This window comes from Phyllostomus discolor, chromosome 7, assembly GCF_004126475.2.
Source record: "Phyllostomus discolor isolate MPI-MPIP mPhyDis1 chromosome 7, mPhyDis1.pri.v3, whole genome shotgun sequence".
In the NCBI taxonomy this organism is placed as follows: Eukaryota; Metazoa; Chordata; class Mammalia; order Chiroptera; family Phyllostomidae; genus Phyllostomus; species Phyllostomus discolor.
Window position 1 is genome coordinate 87362706 of NC_040909.2, and position 15958 is coordinate 87378663.

At 35.7% G+C, this 15958-nt stretch overlaps 1 protein-coding gene across 3 annotated transcripts in view; it reads right to left on the reverse strand.

The window, feature by feature from the left end:
• Positions 1 to 15958, reverse strand: part of MMP16 (matrix metallopeptidase 16) — a 262119-nt gene that overhangs the window by 89037 nt on the left and 157124 nt on the right. For all 3 annotated transcript variants that reach the window (XM_028518854.2, XM_036031099.1, XM_036031100.1), the window contains exon 3: positions 7263 to 7385. In XM_028518854.2, the coding sequence (XP_028374655.1) occupies positions 7263 to 7385 (123 nt within the window). The remainder of the gene's footprint in view (positions 1 to 7262; positions 7386 to 15958) is intronic.

Sequence of the window (15958 nt, forward strand, 5' to 3'; positions counted from 1 at the left end):
TCAACAGCATTGTATTCTTTGGTAAAGACTATACATGAAAAGGTCCCTGACAATGAGGAACAGTGGGTCATTGGATCCAGCAGATACTCTGCCTCCTGAACAACCACAAGGAGATGACTTTGCTTAATGATCAGACAGGTACGGCAGTTTGGAGCCGAAATTAAAAACAAAAACAAAAACAAAACCCTCCATTTCTTTCTGGTTGTAGTTACTTTTAAAGACACAGAATTTTGTGTCCACAAATAACTTCAAAACAATGTCTTGTGTATCTATGATCATTAATTCCTCAAACACAGTTATTTCTGAGTTTTTTTAAACTTTTTAAAAAAGATTGTATTTATTTATTTTTAGAGAGGGAAGGGAGGGAGAAAGAAAGAGAGAGAAACACCAATTTGCAGTTGCTGGGGGTCATGGCCTACAACCCAGGCATGTGCCCTGATTGGGAATCAAACCTGCAATGCTTTGGTTTGCAGCCCACGCTGAATCCACTGAGCTACTCCAGCCAGGGCTATTTCTGAGTTTTTAAAGAAAAAAATTTAATTGCAATTTCTGAGTTCTATTATTTTCTTATTATATACTTAAGTTTTGTTAGTTAAAATAAGCACTGTGAGTGAATAGCTTTTCTAATATAAAAATCTAGCTATTATATAAATTTAAAGAAGTAACTTAAATGTTATTTATTTAATTAGTTTATCTTGATGCTCTCAATTCATTTAGCGCTAATTAGGTATTTCTTATTCCTCAGTTTTTTTTTTACATTTTTTTCTAAATAGAATATGAATGAAATAAATATACATATATCTTATATTGTGGTAGTATAAGTTCATATTATTTTTGTGAAAAGCAATGGGTAATTTCCATGAAAAGCATTAATAAATTTCAGAGTCCTTCAACGGATAATCTTACAGCCATGAATCCATGAATTCTTACTAAACACCTATCATAATACATGAAGGTGGGTGTAATATTCAAGTGAATATGTATTGCAATGGATAATAAAGAAAAATTGGAGGTAACTGATTTATAATAATGGAATAAGTGCTAAATTATGGTGTTTCCACTGCATGTCACAATATGAAATCAAAATCAGTTTTGCCTTTTTAAGGCATTTAAGTTAAGATATATTTTCAAGTAGAAAAATTGTATGTAGATTATATATTTTTTGAGAATTAATTATTTTTATTTTAATTGTTGTTCAACTACAGTTTTCTGTTCTTTACTCCCATCCTAGCCTACCCCCAGCCCTCCCCACCTCCCTCCCACTTTCACCCACCCTAGTTTTTGTCCATGTGTCCTTTATACTTGTTCCTGTAAATCCTTCCCCTTTTCCCCTGAAATCCCCTCCCCTCTCCCCTCTGGTCACTGTCAGCCTGTTCTCTGCATCCTGTTACAATGATGTTAATGCCATTATTGTTATTTTAACATGATTTCTGCCTGACATTTGTAATGATGTGGACGTAGTTAAAATCAGGTTAAAAATATAACTCTATAAAAATATCTACTCTATATGTAGATTATATTTTAACGTGATTTTAACTACATACACATCATTACAAATGTCAGGCAGAAATCATGCTAAAATAACAATAACGGCATTTGCATCATTATAACAGGATGCAGAAGGTAAACCCCACAATCCTTGATTGTGGGAAGGGAAGAGTGGATGGTAGGGCAATACTTCATTTAAGATACATTGCATAACAATGTCAAGTTAATAACCATGCTTTCCTGAAGAAAAAAGGCTGCTGCACAGCGCAAATTGTGTACATGACTCTGAGAACCTAAGCGGAGGGGGTGCTGTGGAGGGAGCTCATCCTGTGCCTATAAGAGAGGCAGGGGGCAGATGCTCACCCTGGATGCTCATGTGTCATTGGGAATTTTTTCCCTGACTAAAGATGGCAGTCAAAAGAAGGTGAAAGATACAGGGGATGGGGGACTGGCAAAAAGGCAAATGCTAACAATACCCTAGGAAACCTGGATGTGAGGTCACACAGGAAGTTCCAGGCCAAGCATTTAAATTATGGTGGGCTAAAAGAGAGGAGAGTAAACCTTGAGATATGGGGTGGGAGAAGAGGTCAGCTGGGAGGTCTAAAAGTCAGAGAGAGAGCCATAGGGTAGGCAGATAGAGGTCTGCCTGGAGAAGATGGCATCGGAGCTGATGGAGCTGATGGAGCTGAGGGAACCTGCCTAGTCTCTGAGACTCATGAGAGATGCTTGGAGCTGAACTGTACCCAGGAATGCTAAGTTGCAGACTTCTGCTTCTTTGAAGGAAGTACAGAGAAGTCACACTCCTAGCATATGTGGATCCCTGGACTCCACTGTGACCCAGTGTAATAGGGCACATGTTTTCCTGAACTAGTACATGGAGGCTGAGAATGGTACACTGCGCATCCTGAAGGACAGAGCTGCTGAGAGAGGTTAGCCACTCTGAAACCCACAGAGAATATTCCAGGGGCAATGAAAATCTGTTTACATGACTGGCTTAAAGACAGAGAAGGATATGGGGAACTTCTGGGCATGGTTTTGGCTTGTAGTCTTTTGAGAAGCAAGTGAGGCTCTGAGTCTTGGGGAAGAGGAGGGCTCTCCATTGACATTGAAATCATGTTAATAAAAGCCTGTTTCCTTCAACACTAATTGTTGGGTCATATGTAAATGCACCAGATGGCCGAGCCCCAGCTTGCTCAGTAACAGTATTGCTATGAGCCAGGTAAGCATTTCACAGCACCTTATTTAATCCCCATGGTTACCCAATGACATGGGCATTTATGTCAATTTTACAAAGAAAGAAGTTGAGATTCAGAGGCATTTGGAGGAAATTCAGAGTGGCATGGCTGGTTTTTCAGCCCAAGCATTCTGACTCATGGATCCATTGTCTTAAATTCTAAGCTAGACTTGCACATCTAAAACAAGGTTATCACTACTTTTTAATACACATTCTAGAACATGTTCACATTGACAGTTTGATAGTAAATATTTTTTATATATGAAGAAAATGAAGAAAAAAAGCACATGGAAAGGGGTTGGGTGGGGTATTTCAGGAAGAGATAGTGTGGACACATTGGGAGTGTGACCTGTAGCCTGGGCAGAATGGGGCAACATTGAGACAGGGGCCAGCAAGAGGAAGAATGCAGACAAGGCAGAGCCTGTGGGTGCTGTCAGCAGTCTGGCTTTTGCTCCAAGCGAGAGGTGAAGACCTAGAGTATAGTAAACAGAGAAGAGACATTGACTTAGGTGCTAAGTAAACAACTGGGGTCATTAAGGGGAAAAGAGTAGATTAACAAGGAGCAAGAATGGAAGCAAGGAGGCCTGGGGACTTTCACAAAAATTAAGGTTTGAGGTGGTGGACTTTGGACCAGGGGATACTGAGAATTGGTTGGATTTGGGACATACTGTGAGGAAACATTTGCTAATATCTACTGATATTCAGACATGGGCTGTGATAGAAAATCAGTGCCAAGGAAGACACCCTATTATTCAACATGAGCCAAAGGATGGAGAGAATGAAAGAATTCCTGCCTGCTCAAGGATAGAGTGACACAGTGCTTTGTTGTTGTTTTATTCTATCTTATTCATTTTTGTTTTAGCTTTATGTCTTGTTCTGCATGATGCTGTAAACTCTATTTGAGAAAGGGAAAGTTCCAACACTGAAGTATCACAGACCTTCATCCAGCTTGTTTTTAATCTCTGAATCTCTTGTTGATGGCTGAGGAAGCAATGGGATTAATGTTGTAATTTTCCTAGTAGTATTTTACTTCCTTTTCACACTACAGGATCTCAGAAGCAACCACCCCACCACCACCATTCTTAGGCAAGTATTTTTATGACATATTATTTGGAAGAACATAGTAGAAAATGGATACTGTCCCAGGTGTGAGAGACAAGTGTGAAGCATACTGCTTTTGCAAGACTTAGATATTCTAGTGATGTGAGAGAAATAATAAAAAAGAACAAACACAAAAGAAAACAATTGCAGACATGATGATGAGGGGTGAGGAGGCCAGATAAGGAAATGACAAAGGTGATTTCAAAGACCAAAGGAATCACATGTGCCTAGCACTGAGTTCCCAGGAAAAAAGGGGCAGTGAGCAACATGAGTGAAACTGGCCTGGTCAAAACAGACTGCTCAGCAAACAGGTCCAAAGGAGGACCAGCAACCAGAGGGGAGACAGCTCATGGGAATGGACCATATTCTGTGACAAGACGCCACCACAGTGTTATAAGTGGAGGAATACCCTGGTAGTATTCCAGTTTACAAAGATCACTGTTCCTGATAAAAAATGAATAAGGGGCTATGAATGGAAAGACAAAAACATTTCAGGAGTTCAATCAAAGAATACAGATGCTTCCTTGAGTCATCATTGTGGGAATACAGAGTTAGTGTCAGACAGATGTTTTCTGAGGACATCATTGATGGAAATGGTATTGATTTGAGGTATAATGGATAAATTATTTTGTTTTCAAATAAAGGATAATTGTACAGCAAAGAAAATAAGTGAAATGTGTTGGTATGATATATATATATATATATATACATATATTACTCATATATCTACCTAATGGTTCAGAAAAAAATGAAGCTGTATAATATAATAGATAGTAATAAATGTGAAGTACCATTTGGATTGGAAAACTTATTCTTTTTCAAGCTATGAACTTAATAGCTACCAAAATGTGTTGAACACTACAAAATATTTGTAGTGTTATTAATAAATACAAGACATGAGTGCACTTTAAACTTAGAGTTTGGAACCAAATGGAAACAAAACCAATTTAGAAATCTTATGCCATTGAAAGACACTTTGTGTATTTGCTAACAACTTAAATAATAAAGGACACAGAGAAATCCTGTGATATTAAGTGCAAAATAAAACTGTTATTCTTAAGAATTCCAATACATAACACAAAAATTATAATACATATTTGTAAAATAATGTTATAAAATAAATAAAGTGAAGGTTATATATGAAATGCTTAATAGAGCTATTTGACTTTTACGCAAATTTTGCACAGTTGATGACAGCTTCACTTTTTTTCCTGTGTGCTACAAATGGCCACAGACTGAAGATTGAACATGGAGTCCCTTGAGGAAACCTCATATTAAATGTATGTTTATTTTCCAAGCTTTCCAGCAAGGTAGATTTAAGTCCACATAACTCTGGGTCTTACTTAAACAGTGTCTGTTTCTCAGCCTGCTGTGTGTCCAGAGGAATTCTGCTTGAAGTCAACATGAACATCAGGTTCATTGAATTCATTGGCTTCAGAGGGAAAATGAGAAAGGTTTCTGAAAAGGAACTGATTGATACTTAACAATGTCTAAGTCTTTACTCTGCATAACTATTAAAGTGAAGTAATAATTCCTAGTGTGTGTCCTCAGTAGTCAAGGAAACATTAAGTTAAAATCAGGGTTTGCCAAAGAGTAAATTTATGGGAAAAAAGTATTAATTAATATAATCTAACATAGTAGTATCATATTACTGAATATATTATAAATACTCACTAATATAATACAATTTCAAAATTAGATGCATCTGGCAATTGCCAGTAAAACCATCTTCTATGAAATTTTAAATGAAGTTATTTAGAAAGAAGAAAAATTCTATAGGTCAGAAATTCAGATCTATTTAAAGGAAGAACAAACGTTAGGGAAGAAATAAAAAAAATAATTTTTATTATTTTAATTGCTCTAACAGATAATTGTTCAAAATGCTAATAGTGACAACATATTGGGTGAACATAAATAATAGGTAAATGAAGAAAATGCAAACAATGTTATAAGGGACGAGAGGGAGAAATTAGAGATACTCTGTGATAGGATACCTGCAATCTGTGAAGTAGTATATATAGTGTTATTTGAAGAATGACTTTGATTAATTTAAATGTGTAATTCAAACTCTAAATCATCACTAAAATACTTTCTAAAGAACATTGATATGCTAGTAGAAAACAGAAATGTATTAAGTACTCATTTAAAACCAAAGAAGACAGAAAAAAGAGAGAAGACAAAAAATAATCCACAAGAATAACAGCAGTGAGCAGCAGAGAGTTACAAATATGAAATATATAAATTAATCTATATCAATAATCACTTTAAATGTGAATGGTCAAAATATACCAATGAAAAGACAGACACAGTGAATTAAAAAGCAACAGCAATTATATGTTGCCTACAAGAAATGTTGCCACCTTAAATATAAAGTCACTGATAAGACTAAAAGTAAAGAGATGAAGGAAAATATACCATACTACACCAATCAAAGTGAAACTGTGACAACAATATTAATTTCAGCCAAAGTTGTTTTCAGAGCAAAGAAAATTACCAGGGATAAAGTAGGGCATTATGTAAGGATAAGGGTGTTGATTTTGCAACAAGACATAACATACTTTAATGTGTATATGCCTAACTACAGAACAACCAAATACATGACACAAAGCCTGATAGTACTGCAAGATGAAATAGATGAACACACTGTCTTAGTTGGACACTCTAACAGCTCTCTATCAGTAAATGACAGACCGTGCAAATAGAAAATAGATAAGGATATAGTTGAACTCAATATCACTATTAATCAACTCAACCTATAGAATACTTCACCTTTTGGTCAAAAGATCTGACAGACATCTCACCAAAGAAGATGTACAGATGGCAAACAAACATATGAAGATCATATGTCACCAAGGAAATGCAAATCGAAACAACAGTGATAAACCACTACATGTCTATTAGAATGGTTACAATGAGACCATTGACAACACCAAGTGCTGTCAAGGCTGTGGAGTGAACTCTTATCACTTCTGGTGAAAATGCAAATGGTGCAGCTGCTCTGAAGACAGTTCCTAACCTCTAACCATAATCTTACCATAGATTAACAATTACACTGATACTAGAAGTTAATTAAAGGATTCAAAGACATAGTTTTAAATGAGTATTACTTAGATATTTTACTATTTTGGTATTTTTTAGATTATGAATTCTTGTTAAAGAATGCTATGTGTTCAGATACTCATCTGACAATCCCTCAGAATATAGGTATTCATTTGGGGAAGCTGAAACATCTAGTTTACAAAAGAGACCAAGTATGTCTAGGAATGACTACACAATTGCCTATGGATAATATATTCTCACTCACAGTATTAAGTTCCTTATGTGCACATTGTATTACTATATGTTATCATGTAGTCAATGTGCGTAAGATGTCAAAAAGAATGTCAGAATAAGTAGCTGTGACAAATGGAGAACAGAACTTCACCATTGGTGCTCGTACCTGTAGGTGATGTGTTTGTGCTGCCACTTCTGGCCTGTCAATGCATATCGCTTCCGACGGATGTTGAATCTGGAGCTGCCTCTTGTCTGGTCAGGCACACCACACCGAGGTCTCTTCATCCAGCTACAAAAGGCAATGTCTTCCATTACCGATTATCCACTTCAAAAGGAAACCAACTCAGAACTTTTAGATATTTTTCTCTCTCTAGTTTCTTTTGAGCTAACTATAGACTGAGTCTCATAAAATGAGACTTTTAAAATAAACATAAAATAAATGATCAGTAAAGTCTTTTCCAGCTTTAACATTCAACAGTTTAAAAAATCTATTACATGACCTTAAATCCCAGGAGTTAAGAGGGTGTATGTTACTCTCTTTAGCTTACAGAGAGGTAACATGTTTGTTTAAAATTTGTCTTTCTCCACCTTTTTCTTTTTTACCTTCATTATTGTAATTTCCAAGTAACAGCCATATAACAACCGAATTCAATGCTTAAAAATATATATATATATTTTTAAGATTTTATTTATTTATTTTTAGAGAGGGAAGGGAGGGAGAGAGAGAGAGAGAAACATCAATGTGCGGTTGCTGGGGGTCATGGCCTGCAACCCAGGCATGTGCCCTGATTGGGAGTTGAACCTGCGACACTTTGGTTCACAGCCCGCGCTCAATCCACTGAGCTACGCCAGCCAGGGCTTAAAAATATTTTTTGAATATGAGACTTAGCATCACACAAATAAGGTTTACTATATTTATATTAAGAAAATAAAATGCTGCTTTTGATTTATAAACTTTTAATACTTATACAGACATAGTGGTCTGCTTTCCTAGAAACTTATTTGACCACTGCTGTATTTTTTATGTATTGTTGCCGCTTGTCCAAACAGAAAGGTTTTCATGCTTTTAAGTATTTTTTCTTTAGTGACCCACAAAATGGCTTTACTGTTCATGACCCCATTTGACTTAACAATTACAAAGCTAATGCATAATCTCGATAGTTCAACATGCTTTAGAATGTGGAGATAAAACAGTATTTCACCAAATACTTAACAATTTTTATACTCTTTAAGTTGACCTCTGGAGAAAACTATCTAAGGATGTCTGTTTTGTGAAAATGAATAGAATAGTTTATGTTACATGGTTAAATCAGCTGATCACCTTTTATAAACAAAGAAAAATTTCATGCAACAATGAAATCATGACTTTTAGTTTTTAAGAAAGATGATACTTTTTCAGTATAGAGTACAAGTCTCTATGTTTTGGACTGGATGAAAGAAAGTGAAGGAATTAGCCAAAGAACATATATGCATAACCCATAAACACAGACAACAGTGTGGTGATAGCCAGAGGGAAGATAGGGTGGGAGCTGAGGTGAGATGGGAAAAGGGGCAGGGTTAATGAGGACATCTGTAACATTGTCAGCAATGAAAATAAAGTTTCTTTTTTTTTTTTAGAATAGTATGTTTTTTTTAAATAATCTTTTTTTATTATTAATATTTTATTTATTTATTTTTAGAGAGGGAAGGGAGGGAGATAGAGAGAGAGAGAGAGAGAGAGAAACATCAATGTGCGGTTGCTGGGGGTTATGGCCTGCAACCTAGGAATGTACCCTGGCTGGGAATCGAACCTGGGACACTTTGGTTCCCAGCCCGCGCTCAACCCACTGAGCTACGCCAGCCAGGGCTAAAATAAAGTTTCAAAATAAAGTTTCTCTTTTTTATTCTGCCCCAGTACCAATGTAGACATTGCAGTGATCAGACTTAACAGTTCTACCTAGATCATAATAGATCATAACGCATGTTGTATTACTTCAGAAAATCACTCTTTGTGTTTATTAAAATCTCCAGATCAAATGAGATGTCTTGAAAATGCAAACTCTTAGCAGGCTATCATACTATGGAACTGAACTCAGAGCTGAGGATAGGACCCTCTGATTTTAAACCAGTATCCTGGGCACCATTCTGAGACCACAAAATTTGAGAGAGATTTCACAAGACTGTAAAAAACCCAGGGCAGAAGATCTACAGACTCGCAGTGCCTTGAAGATCCCTGTCATAAAAAGATATCAATGACTAAGTGGAACTAAAAAACATTACCTTTCATCATTATACATTGTATGATCTAGATCTAGATAGCAAAAACTGAGCATTAATGGTAGGCTGATGATGATTTATGTGACTTTTACATATGGGTATTTCTTTAACTACATCAACAAAAATTATAATATGCCCAAGACAGGTATATATCCTTACTTATCTCACTGAAAGTACTTGAATAATAAACAATATAAAGTTATTAAATATAACCAAATGTACTTAATGTGGAATGTGGTTATACTTATATTTAACTAGGAAAAATATTTAAGAAAACACTCTAAATGCAGAAATAATCTTGAAATGGATAGTGGGATAAAATTTAACAAAACAGAATTAGTTATAATCAGAATCAAATGTATGTTCAATGAGAATATATTCTGTAAAATTAGGTTAATAATCCACAAAGTTAAAAAGTGAAATTAGTAAAAAGATTTTCAATTTTTATTACTATTCAATTCCATTTTAGGCCATGCATATGCTGGATCTAGTGTGTTTTCTCAGGATAGGACAGGTTTTCAGGGATGAGTGTTGGGTCTCTGTGCTAAAAGATATCTCTGTTGAATTCCTTATGTATTTTGGGGACTATTGCATACAATTTTTCTTACAGTACAATTATTTGTCTTATTTTTCCTTGACTATTTCTTTTTTATTTTTAAGTATTTATGTTATTAGTATTTGTTCCCTTATTTACTCATCCTAATCTATTCATCCTTCAGTATTTATGAGCATTTATAACATGCTGAGAGATATTAAAATCATGTATGGATAAAAAGGTAAGCAAGGCAAGAGGTCCTTGCTGAATTCCCATTTTGTAGGTCAGATATGCATGATAAAAAAGAATCACAGTATAAAGGCTAACTCACATCTCATCTGGATATCCTGTCATCATTCCTAACTTTACATGTAATAAAAACAAAATGGTGTTTTTCCTGCCCCAAACTTGCACCAATTGCTCAGATGCCTTATCTCAGCTGAAAATCTGAGCATCCTCCCCTGCTTGCCCTGGCATCTGATTAATCGCAATCGATCTCTCTTGCCTTCAATAACTTCTGTGTATCTCTCCCTCTCACCAATGCTTTTCTTCTTCCTCCTAAAGGTAAATCTTCCCAAAGCACAGATGACCCTTTTCATGTTCTGAGCATGAAATGCTCTGATTCATGCCCGTTTAGCAAGGTATCCCCTGTCTTCTGCTTCCCCAGATCCACTCAGGGTTCCGAAGACCAGGCCACTGTTTGCTTTGCATGCAGTGGCCTGTGTCTGGAATATCTTTCTTCCTTGTTCACACTGAGAATCCTAATCATCCTTCATTATGCAACTCACACAGGCAGAGTTGGTCATCCTTACACAGCAGGTGTTGTACTGTGTGTTTTGACTTGTGTGCCTGTGTCCATTTCCACTGGCCTGTGAGTCAGCTCAGAGAGACTGGTGTGGGGCCAGCACTCAGCGATGTCTCCAGGAAGGAAATGAAGCTAATGACCTAAGTCTGCATGACTTCTTTACACTTACTGATCTTTGCCAGTATCCCCAATGTTTCTCAAGGAATTTGTAAATCTTTCTAGCTCAGTGACTTGAACAAAAGCTTATTGTTTGGACAATGAGCAAATACATTTATGTAAGACTAAGTCATAAGTTAGATGATTTACTGTAAGAAATAAAGATAAGACAAGGCCTAACTGACACCAACTAGTAGCTTAATGCAAAAACCCTTACTGATGGTTGATCAAGTTCAGGACATTCCACATTAACTTCAACACATAAACTTCAACAATATTTGTACCACATGTTGTGGCACAGATATATCAGTAAGTCTTATTTATTGAAATATATAAAATCCCAACAATATGACTAAAGAACATCTTGACACTACATATGACACATAGTATCTGACATATATTGGTCTTGGGACTTTTTATATGACTCCAACATTTAGAATATCCTTTAACTTCATAATCAGTCAGGTTTTTTTCATATGATTTTTAAAGCTCTTGATGGATATAAAGAACAGTCAGTGTTCAAGAGGACCCATCAATGAATTCAAGGTTATCTAATACTCAGTGTAAATGTATGTCAAATGGGGTCATTCAGGGGAATCTGGCAGTGGCAGTTGTTCCTAGATCAACATGAATTTATTGTGCAACAAAATGTTAGTTGGCCCATATATCATTTTGATACATCCCATATATACTTGGAACGAGGGAGTAAACTTGGCATGCACAAGGAAACTTGATGGTGTCCTTGAAGGTGACAAACATGACAGCAAATAAACAAGGTTTGATGTGTGTGTGCATGTCTGTGGGGGAGATTTTTAGGCAGGGCTTTTTTGTGTGAAATATCATTGCTAAGACATCCTTATTTTCTGTTGCATCAACACACAGTTCACATATGAGCTTCTTTGCTGACTCCTTGGTGAAGCTGTAAAGTTGACATTCCACAGGAAGCAGAGACTCCAGGATTGGATACTAGGGGAGGAGCATTTGTAATTATCAGGTAAGCACACTGGCTCCTCTGCTGTTTTCATACATATAATACTGGAATTCAGTATTGATCTGATTGTTTGGAACCCAGAGCATTTCTAAATTAGTTGGGCAGATAATTAATAGCTTTATTTAAATTAACACAATTTAAAAAGGAAAAATATCTAAAATCAGTTCTATTGGGAGCAGCTGCATTGTGAATGTTGGGAGTGGGGCTTGAAAGCCTGATGGCAGGTTCCGCCTCAGCTCCAGGGACTCAGAGCTCAGGACACTGTTAGCCTGTTGTTTCTCTCTGTTCCTTAGTTTCCTCTTTATAAAAGGGAAATAATAGTACTATTACTGAGTTTTTGTGAGGAATAAATTAAGTAAATCCCACGAAATATTTAGAACAGAGACAGGCAGATAGTGACTGCTCCTATTAGTATAATTATAACAATAATAATTTTACAACGGGATGTAATTGCACCTACGAGTAGAAGCAGCAGCAGACAGATATCACAGATTGACAGGTGTCTACTCACTCTGACACACATGTGAACACAAACATACCATCAGACACACTAGCCTCTTCTTTAGGTAAATTATGTAACCATGAGCTTCTCAACAATTTGGTAGTAACTAGCCATTAGTTTCAGTGAAAAAAATATTTTTAACAAGTCAATCATCCATGTCAAACCTATAGGGCCAACCACTGTAAGACCCCAACAGATTCCTCCACATCATAATCTACAACCTGGTGCCCCACATACTTATACCTCCTTTACCCAGAGAATAAAACTACTCACACAATATTTCTTGTGTGAAAGAATCAGTAATCTAGGAAAATGCTTATCAGCATGATGTATTAAAAAGGTTTCCATTCTCCAGACTTTTCAAGTTCTAATGAAAAGTAAGAGAGATGTCTCCTCTTTATAGTTGTCCCTAAGAGATCATTCTAGATATTTTTAGATGTGCTAATTTTTACTACATTAAAAATCTGTAGGTTTTGTTTGATTCATAGAGACAAGTCCAGCAGTCATAAAGAGGAAAAGTAAATTAACTTAGGTGTAAACTGTAGACAGGTTGACAGCCTGCTATGGTCCACAGGCTATCTCTTTTTAATTTATTGTTTATCGTTATTATATTTTTTGCATTACCATTTAGTTTCCTTATATCCCTTTCCCCCTAGCAATCACCACCCTGTTGTCCATGTCCATGAGTCCTTTTTCTTTCTTGCTCAATCCCTCTACCCTCTAACCTACCATTCTACTGGCTATCATCTGTTCTCTACTTATGAGTCTGTCTCTGTTTTGCTTCTTAGTTCAATTTGTTTATTAGATTCCACACATACGTAAAACCATATGGTATTTGTCTTTCTCTGACTGGCTTATTTCACTTAGCATAATGTTCTCCAGGTCCATCCATGCTGTTGCAAAGCGTAAAATTTTCTTCTTTTTTATGGCCAAGTAGAATTCCACTGTGTAAATGCCTATAGTTGTTTTATGCACTCATCTATTGATAGACACTTGTGCTGCTTCCATGTCTTGGTGATTATAAATAATGCTGCAATGAACATAAGGGTGTTTATGTTCTTTCAAATTAGTGTTTTGGGTTCCTTCAGATATATTTCCAGAAGTGGGATTGCTTGGTCAAAGGGCAGATCCATTTTAAAATTTTTGACATACCTTCACACTGCTTTCCACAGTGGCTGCACCAATCTGCATTCCCACCAATAGTGCAAAAGGGTCCCCCTTTCTCCACATCCTTGCCAGCACTTGTTTTTGATTTATTGATTGATGATAGCCATCCCAACAGGTGTGACATGATATCTTTTTGTAGTTTTATTTGCATTTCTCTGATGGTTAGTAACATTGAGCATCTTTTTATATGTTGGTTGGCCATATGCATGTCCTCTTTGGGGAAGTGTCTATTTAGATCATTTGTCCATTTTTTAATTAGATTGTTTATTTGTCTGTTCGTTTATTTTGGTGTTAAGTTTTGTAGGTGCTTTGTAAACTTTGGATATTAACCCCTTATCAGATACATCAGCATATATGTTCTGTTCTGTGGATTGTCTTTTTCTTTTGTTGATGACTTCCTTTGCTGTGCAAAAACTTTTTACTTTCATGAAGCCCCATTTGTTTATCTTTTTCTTTTGTTTCCCTTGCTTGGGGAGATATATCATATAAAAATTTTCCATGAGTAATGTCCAAGATTTTGCTGCCTATGTTTTCTTTTAGGATTTTTATGGTTTCATGTCTAAGATTTCGGTCTTTGAATTTTGAATTTATTCTTGTGTGTGGTATAAGAAAGTGGTCTAGTTTCATTTTTCTGCATGTATCTGTCCAATTTTCCCAACAACATTATTGAATAAACTATCTTTAGCTCACTGTATGTGCTTGCTTCCTCTGTCAAATATTGACTATAAAGGTGTGGGTTTATTTCTGGGCTCTCTATTCTGTTCCACTGATTTATGTATCTGTTTTTATGCCAGTACTTGGCTGCTTTGATTACTATGACCTTGTAGTATAGTTTGGTATTAAGTAGAGTAATTCCTCCAACTTTTTTTTCAAGATCACTGTTGCTAGGCAGGGCCTTTTGTGGTTCCATATAAATTTTTGAAATATACTTTCTACTTCTGTGAAATACATCATTGGAATCTTGATAGGAATTACATTGACTCTATAGTTTGTTTTGGGTAGTATAGACATTTCAATGATGTTAATTTATCCTATCAAAGGACACAGTATGTGCTTCCACTTATTTATATCTTCTTCAATTTCTTCCTACAGTGTCTTGTAATTTTCTGAGTACAGAAAAATTTTACATCCTTGGTTAGATTTATTACTAGGTGTTTTATTCTTTTTGAAGCAACTGTGAATGAAATTTTTTCTTAATTTTCATTTCTGTTAGTTCATTATTGGCATATAAAAATGTAACTAACTTATGAATATTAATTTTCTATTCTGTGACTTTGCTGAATTCATTTGTTAGTTCCAGTAGTTTCATGGTGGAATCTTCGGGGTTTTCCATATACAGTGTCATGTCATCTGCAAATAAAGACAGTTTTACTTCTTCCTTTCCAATTTGTATGCCTTTTATTTCTTCATCTTGTCTGATTGCTGTGGCTAGGACTTCCAGTACTATGTTGAATAAGAGAGGTAAAAGCAGACAACCCTGTCTTGTTCCCTATCTTAAGGGGAATGCTTGCAGTTTTTCTCCCTTGAATATGATGCTAGCAGTGGGTTTGTCATATTTGGCCTTTATTATTTTCATGTTATGTTCCCTCTATTCCCACTTGCTTAGAATTTTTATCATACATCGATGCTGGATTTTATCAAAAGTTTTTTCTGCATGTATTTATATAATCATGTGTTTTTATCTTTCATTTTTTATGTAATGAATCACATTTATTGATTTCAAATGATGTACCATCCTTGTATTCTCAGAATAAATTACACTTGATCATGGTTTATGATCTTTTTGATGCATGGCTGTATTTGGTTTGCTAATATTTTTTTGAGGATTTTAGCAACTATGCTCATCAGTGATACTGGCCTATAATTTTCTTCCTTTGCAGTGTCTTTTCCTGGTTTTGGCATTAGGATAATGCTGGCATTATAAAATGAGTTTGGGAGTCTTCCCTCCTCTTGAATTCTGTGAAAAAGTTTGAGGAGAGATGTTAGTTCTTCTCAGAATGTTTGGTAAAATTCACCTGTGAAGCCATCTGGTCCATGCTCTTTTTTTCTATCAACTCACAAGCTGCCTGCAACACAGGTGTTATTTACAAGGCTAATGTTGAAAAGTTAAAATACTTAACTACTCAAGCACAGGGAATAAATACAATAAGCCTCCTTGATCTGCAGTGTGAACAAAAGCTAGTTAGTGTCAATGTGTCTGTAAACATCCACCTCCAATCTTTAAGGACACAAATCTTAGGCCACTGCTCATTTTGCTCTCAGTCATACTGCTGTAGTGGCCAAGTGAGGATACGCCAATCCTACAATGTTATAGTGTTTGAGTATTGCTAGTATGCCTAGAATATATCATGTAAAGAACTTAAATTACTGATGAATCTTTTATATCCATGAAAAATCATGAAAGATACTGATAATTAAGCCAAAATATTTGTGCTTTTTGATATAGTTAA